The sequence below is a fragment of the Orbicella faveolata genome, unplaced genomic scaffold (assembly GCF_042242905.1).
Source record: "Orbicella faveolata isolate gen_17 unplaced genomic scaffold, um_ofav_v1 contig_36, whole genome shotgun sequence".
Lineage (NCBI taxonomy): Eukaryota > Metazoa > Cnidaria > Anthozoa > Scleractinia > Merulinidae > Orbicella > Orbicella faveolata.
Genome location: NW_028301565.1, coordinates 9,330,001 through 9,337,813, shown reverse-complemented (window position 1 = coordinate 9,337,813; position 7,813 = coordinate 9,330,001). Strand labels below are relative to the sequence as shown.

The window sequence follows — 7,813 nt, the reverse complement described above, 5'->3', positions numbered from 1 at the left end:
CGCCCAAATACTGTCTAATGTATTTTGACATCCACCAGACAATACAAGCTAATATTGTTCGGATTTCTGATACAAAGCTTCGAAACTTTAAGTAAATGATGTGTTGTTCAACCATGGCTACTATTGAAATATATAATATTGAATGGGCTACTGATACCTGTCTTTTTCACTCCCAAACGAGAGAGACAGCAAATATGGAAAACCAAGGAAAATATTCAATTAAATTGGTTTGGTTGAAAGTAGTTGTAGACACCGTACCTGTTTTCAGTCACTTAAAATGCCCACTTTGTTTTCCTACTTTACTGTCGCTTTTCACGCTGATAGAAAGAGATGCTTTGAAATTAGTGCAATGAATATTGGTTCATGTAAGGTACAGTTGACCGATTGAATTATTCAGTTGACCAAATCGTCTATTTAAAAAAAACGTCAAAGTAATTCAGTGACGAAATGTTTAAAAACGTGTTATCATTGACTTGGAAACGAAATAAAATTTGAATAATGGCAATAATATTTTACTTCACGCACTGAACATCACAAAGAAAATGAATGATTGCATTATTCAGTCTTCGAATAAAAATCAATGCAATTATGACGAAATGTTTGAAAGCGCTTTATTGTTGACTTGGAAACGAAAATAGTCTTGAATAACAACATCATTTTTCCTTCATGCACATCTCTACAAAACTGGACTCCCTAATTGGTTGGTGGTACGATCAAAAGCCTGTATGAAAAACAGACGCTAAGTAAAAAAGCGAATATTAATATCGAAAGGTTTATCCAGAGAGACGTGTTAAATTGAAAACATTTAGACACGTTTAACATTTCCTTAAAGAGGCCGTTTCCCTACAATGACTGATAAACAATGACTTCAGATAGACCATTGTTTGTTAAGAGGCGGAGCTATAAAACGAACAAAAGAGATGTAACCGACCGCCAGTTATTATAAAAGAAAATGGTGTTGAAGTAACAAATTTGTCGTTTTTCAGGACAAACGTCAATCGATACCCAGTTGTGGTTATTTGTTAATCACTTGTCAGGTCTTAAAGACAGTATCTTTAGGGGATAATTAATTTATGAGCATGATGAAACCGTTTTCTTGCCCAAACAGCTGATTATAGTCTTTCTTTGTTCACATGTTACCGATATTGCGCGAGTGGGTAAAAGCAGAAACATCAGCCTGACTAATCACCGTTCCCACGTACAGAGAAAAAATTAACAAGGAATTTTTATTCTTTTAAATCCTATATTAAAATATATTTTTCACAGTGTAAATTACGGGGTCTACCAGTAATTATCATTCGTTGTCAAATCACGTTCGTGACTGTTTCTTAACTTTTTCCCAGCTGTAATAAACTCACCCGTCATTTCCAAGAAAAAATTAGGATTACCGAAATTTCCTTAATCACGTGCCAGCCTATTAAAAATAAAAATCATCAAGAAATACCACATGGAATTTAAGAAATTCCATGTTTCTGTGACGTACACAAATTGTTTCTTTCCCGCGGCGAGATACATAAGGTAAAGCACTTCAAATAAACCAATATAGCTGTAACGTTCATGCCTACTCGTGCTGATTGTGTGGTTAGAGTTAAGCCGTGGATGTTCCTCAAAAGAATCGTTCAGAATACATAAAGGGACTGACAAAGCTGGAGATACAGCACTTCTTGACGCAACTGAGGTAAGCTGGTATTAAGTGTTTCACCCGAATGATGCCTAATGCATTTCTACATCCAATATAAATAGAGCTCTTTTTCCGTGTTCACATTGCCTCACCTAAACACAAACGAGGTTTCGGAGAATTCGAGACAGTTATGCAATCCAGGGACGCAGTCGAGGGTTTGCATGACTTTCGAGAATTCTCTCAACCCAACCTCGTGTTTAGATGAGGCTATATAAACGCGGAAAACACACTCTATCGCTTTTATAAAATACTTCTCAAGAATACACGCCAATCTAAAGCGTCACAACGGTGTTTACGTGTTCTCATATCTAAACATGGCTATTGTCCAGTAGTATCTCAGTTACTTTATAAAAGCTAATATTGTTCAGATTTCTGAATAAAGTTTCGAAACTTAAACTGAATAAGGCGTCATTCAAACATGGCTAACATTCGAGTACCGAATATTGAATGAGCTACTGATACATCTCTCTTTCACTCCCACACGAGAGGTGAGAGCAAACAATTATGGAAAACCAAAGGGAAATTTCAATGAAATTTGTCTGGTTTGAAAGCAGTTGTAGAAAAACACTGTATCTTTATCAAGTCACTTAAATTTCCACATTTTTTCTTGCTTTGCTGTCGCATCTTACTTTGTCATAACTCCAATGGATATTAGATAGTCGAATGGAAGCTACGGTTGACTGATTCCATATTTCAGGATCTCAAATCATCCATTAAGAAAGTCAAAGTAATTGACGAAATATTTAAAAAACACCCGCCTTAGCTGTATAATAAACGAAACAAATGTAACCTACCGCCAGTTAAAACCGAAAAATTGTTACAAAGTTGTCTTTTTTCAGGACAGATTAATTTACATTTGAAAAAGTCAATCAATAACCAGTTGCGGTTTTATATTGTTAAGTATTCTGAGGTTTTTAAGATAGCAAGTTCAGGTGATTCTTATTTCGGAGCATGACGAGTCCGTTGGACTTGCTCAAACAGCTGATTATAAACAATTATTGGATGAGGTTTTTGTGATATCCAGAATAATCAAGGTCGAGGTAGGGGTTATCAGCCGAAGCCGAAGGCTGAGGCTGATAACCCTTACCGAGACCTTGATTATTCTGGATATCACAAAACCGGAATCTAATAATTGTTTTAATAATTGTTTTAAATGGAAGTCATGTTTCTGCTTCTTCACTGACGGCAAGCAACACAAAGCGCGCGAACTTGACATGATTACCCTTAGAAACCATGCACCGCGTTCGTACATGACATGATTACCCGTGACCTTGAGTGTCCTTGGCCTGATTATTGTATGATCTGCAGCTGGTTCTCATACACGTACAGAGCATTTCTCTCGGTTTTCTGTTGATTAAATGAGTGCGTATTCGTATAATGGTCCATTTACTGGGTTTTCCGACCAATCAGGGCGGGCATAGTATTTCGTTTATTTTGTGAGACTGGACCGATAAGCATAGCAAAATGGAGTCTATTTGTTAAATGAATACCGAGTATAAAAGTGTGAGGAAATAATGTATGTATGGTGAGTACCTCCAGAATCTTTAAAGATATTGACTATTAAAATAGTTAATAATGCGTTCGGCTCTCTTATATTTATAATACATGAGTTCTTATAAAAAACCAGCTTATTGTACCTAATTACTGCACAGTTTCAAATCTTAAACATGTACCTCAATGGCGCCTATCCAAGTGCAACTGTTCAAGAAACAATGTTAAAATAAAGCTGCCACGAAAGGAACTTCAAAACTCATAGAATATCCATCTAGAAGAGAACCGCACAAACGTGGCTCTGACCTCTGAGGAAACATTCTATTTAGCTTGTTCAATTCTTAGAAAAAAATATCAGCGGATTTTTATTCTTTCAAATCTTTTATTAACGTCTATTTTCACAACGCAAATTACCTTGGGTCTACATGTAATTGCCATTCGCCCAATGAAGCTTATTTTTATTTTACACTTCTTTTAGTCATGTATACTAATTAAAGCAATGTTGACAAACCACGTTCGTAACTGTTTGTGACTGCCAGCTGGAGTAGATAAATCAGATATTTCCAGAAGAAATTTAGCATAATCAAAATTTCCTTAATCACGTACCAGGCTATTAATACTAAAAATCGTCAAGAAATTACATGTTTCTGTCCTGTACACGAATTATTTTTCTCTCGGCGAGATAAAACACTTCAATTAAAGGGACACCGTCAGCTTTGGCGCCGCGCTGACCTGGACACTAGTTTTCTCACTTTGAAAAGAGTTCACCCCTACCTGAGATCAAAGATACTCGTCGAGTACATCTAGAAATCCGCTTCAATCTTCACAATGTTTTGCTTGATTTTCAATCTTTTACTGAAAAACCTGTTTTTGAGTGTGCTGTTACTGATCCTATGACATTATTTTATCATATTTGGTTTATAACAGTATGGATTACACCTCTGTGATATGCAAATAAGCTACGAAATTGTATCTAATGCGCATGTGCGCCAGCTGACTGTGTTCCTCTAAACCAATACAGCCGTAATGTGTATGCATACTCGTGCTGATTGCCTAAACTGAATGGCCTCACGCTGCGTGGTTTAAGTCTGAGAGTAGTTGATTCTCAAAAGATTCGTTCAGCACACATAAAGGTTCTGACAAAGCTGGAGATACAATACTTCTTGACGCAACTGAGGTAAGCTGGTCTCACTTCGAGTTAAAACAGCTCAAGTGATCCGCCCAAATACTGTCTAGTGCATTTTTGCATCCAGTATAGACAACATAATGTTCGGATTTCTAAATCAAAGTTTCGAAACTTATACTGAATGTTGCGTCAGTCAGGGGAGTTAAGCCATGGCAACATTCGAATATCGCCGAATACTGAATGGGCTACTGAAACGTTAGATATTATCGATGATCACGCCAGCTGCTGGCAAAAGTTGAAAGAATACTACTCCTACTCCCATGCACAGGGTATTTCTCTCCATTTTCTATGAATTTAACGAGTGCGCTTATTCGTATAATGGCCCATACGGGTATTTGACCAATCAGGTAGGCGTAGCATCAAAACTGAACACATGAGCATGGCAAAATGGAATCTGTTTGTTCAAATGAATGCCGAGTATAAAAATGTAAGGAGCTTTTAAGATATTGATTGTTGAAATAGTTAATAATATGCTCTGTTCTCTTCCATTGATAATACATTAGTTCTTCCAATAAAGCACCGAATTGTACCTAATTGCTGCGTGCATATCTTACAACGTGTACCCCAATAGCGCCTATTCAGGTGGAATTTTTCAGGTAACAATCTTAAAGTAAATCTACCACGAAAGGAGCTTTAAAAATCATAGAAATATACACCTAGAAAAAAAAACCGACAAACGCAACACAGAAAAAGCATTCTATTTAGCTTGGCCAGTTCTTAGAAAAAAAAAGAAAATTATTTATCAGCCGATTTTTATTCTCTTACATCCCTTAATTAGTGATATCTCAAAGTAATTTACCGGGTCCTTTAGTAATTCAGGATTCGCCCAATAAAGCCTATTGTTTGTATATTATTTACACTACTTTTATAACTGCCAGTCATTTATACTGATTGAAATAACGTTGACAAAGCAAGTTCGTAACTGTTTGTGATTGCCAGCTGGACTAAATAAATCAGTCATTTCCAGAAGAAATTTCAGAGCGTAATCGAAATTTTCTCAATGACCGTGCAACGTATGAAAACTTCATTTCGTCAAGAAGATCTCATGTTTCGGTGACGTACGTAAATTATTTTTCGTTACGGTGAGATAAAGCACTTCAAATAAACCATGCAATATAGCCAGCCCAGAATATTGTGTTGACTCAAGAAATTGTAATATTGCTTCGTTTTTCGGTGGGACAGCAGCTGTGTATTTCACAACTGTTTTTTTGTTATTGTTGTTCTCTTGCAGGATGAATAATCGAGGGTTTTTGTTCGTCTTGATTTTTGCTTATTCGCGTATAGTGAATGGCGAATGGCCGGTGAATGAAACAGCATGGCAGCCTTGCTCTCTCTACTGTAACTGTTCCTTGTTGGATGACTCCGTTATGGCGGCTAAATGTAACTTACAAGTAAATGAGAAACCCTGTGAAAACTTTATTCTTCCCAACGATGCGTCGATTTTGTAAGTATAGAAATGGCTACGTACGATTTGATAGTGTGGTATACTTCCACAACATGTTTCTTAAGTTCTTTATAACTGATACAAATAAGAGATCCAAATTCGATTTGCTTTATGTACACTCATTGTCTTTTCTTACGATTTCAGAGATTTGTCTAGAAGTAACCTGGTTGAAGTTCCGTCGTGTGTGCTGAGCAAAAGTGAAAATATCGTCGTTCTGTAAGTGTTCTAAAGTCGTCACCCGAAAGCTATTGCTCGACACATTCAGCTTGTAATTTGAAAAATAACACAGAAAATATTCCCTTGTCTACATACCCGGGGGATATTCCCTTTAAGTATAAATCTACTAGCGTTCTATCATGAATGGCGTCTCTGATTGGCTACGCTACTCACTCTCTATTCTGTGATAGACAGTGGGTAGCGTAGGGCAGCTTGCGCCAGGGGCCGCTTCTTTGTGTTTTCGAAGTGTCTTTGAAGAGGATTTAAATTAAATTTTTGAGCGACTAGTAGATTTATACTAAAACAATTAGATTATCACGCGTTATAGTTCACCACTAAAATTTTGTCCGATTCTTATTGGTTTAAATTGATCACGTGACGCGATAGTGTTCATCCGCGGCGAGACACTATCAGCCCATGGTGCCCGTCCGAGGAGTATACCCAGATGGATGGTGCTCGTCCGTGAAAATTTTTCTGTAAACAAGCGGGCTTATAGAAAATAAACAATTGAAATTGTATCAAGTGGGTTTTTGCTGTTTTCTTTTTCAAATTTTACTTTTAGCTCTCACGGCTTTCATCTAAAAAAGTTGAAAATAATTCAATATGATTTTTGAACTGGCGCGCGGAAGAAACTTTAGTGGTCGACAAAAAAAAACTTTGGAGTGTTTACGTCTCGGAACTATCGGCCTGATAGTTGCCCCTTGGAAATTTGATGTTCTTAAAACTAGCAGACTTGTTTTAAGAACATCAAATTTCCGCGGGGGCAACTATCAGCCGATAGTTCCTCGACAGAAACACTCTATTGTTCAAATAGAAATCTCGAGCTCATAATCTAACTGTTTAATACGGGTTATATGGGTATGTGCGGCACCAAAGGGTTTGGTTTTCAGCCGGTATCGATTTTTGCAATTTTGGTCAGAAATAGGGTATGGTTTTGCATTCTAATCTTGAATTGGGTATGTTTTTTTACAAGAAGCTACTTTTTCATCATTATCGATAAGACCATCAACAAAAGCCCTTCATAAATTATGTTTAGGGCGACTGTGTCAGCCGCATATGGCCATAAACAGGATATCGAATTTTTGGCCAGGTCATAAAAATAATAGGGCAGCATAGGAAAATCGCAGATTTTGAAAATAAATAGGCTAAGGGTTTTGGGAAGCGGACTGCACAGCCCCACCCAATTTTTATGTGGGAGTATTCCCCCCTGGGTCTACATAATCTGCGCACCATTTTTTCTTTGTTGTTGTGTGCGCTCATTTCCAGAATTTGAGAGCTATATCATGAATGGTGCATCATCCGTCTCGGTTATCACAATCTTAGTTCTTCTCTATTTTATTATTCACTTCAAGAAAAGGAAACATAAGGGAAAAAAGCACAGAATTTACTCACTACATCGTTTCATGGCGCCTTTAATAATTAACTGAAGGCTCCTTGCCAACGAGAAAAGAGCCAATGACTGCATAAATAACTTCATGACTGCATGATCTGTGAACTGGTTGTCGAGGTTTCCTAAAATTAATTTATGGCGGGAATTTACAATGCTTTTACGTATTTTGAAATATTTCGAAAATTTAGACAAAGTTAAAACTTTAGTAAATGCCTTTTCACTCTCAGGTCGCTCTCGGGTAACAGCATAGACGTCATAGAAGAAGAATCTTTTCCATTCATGCCACATCTTCTGCATTTGTGAGTATTTTGATTTTACATGGTTGTTGCTGTTGTTGTTGTTGTTGTTGTTGTGGTTGTGGTTGTGGTTGTTTTCGTTGTCTAATCTCAGCGTTTGCTCCATGCT

General features: G+C 37.1%; 1 protein-coding gene across 1 annotated transcript in view; it reads left to right on the top strand.

Moving 5' to 3' along the window:
* The first annotated feature begins 5,445 nt into the window (after positions 1-5,445).
* LOC149102200 (follicle-stimulating hormone receptor-like) overlaps positions 5,446-7,813 on the top strand; it is a 4,519-nt gene continuing 2,151 nt past the window's right edge. The window contains exons 1-3 of the mRNA XM_089275435.1: positions 5,446-5,802; positions 5,947-6,018; positions 7,636-7,707. Of these exons, the coding sequence (XP_089131561.1) occupies positions 5,591-5,802; positions 5,947-6,018; positions 7,636-7,707 (356 nt within the window). The 5' untranslated portion in view covers positions 5,446-5,590. The remainder of the gene's footprint in view (positions 5,803-5,946; positions 6,019-7,635; positions 7,708-7,813) is intronic.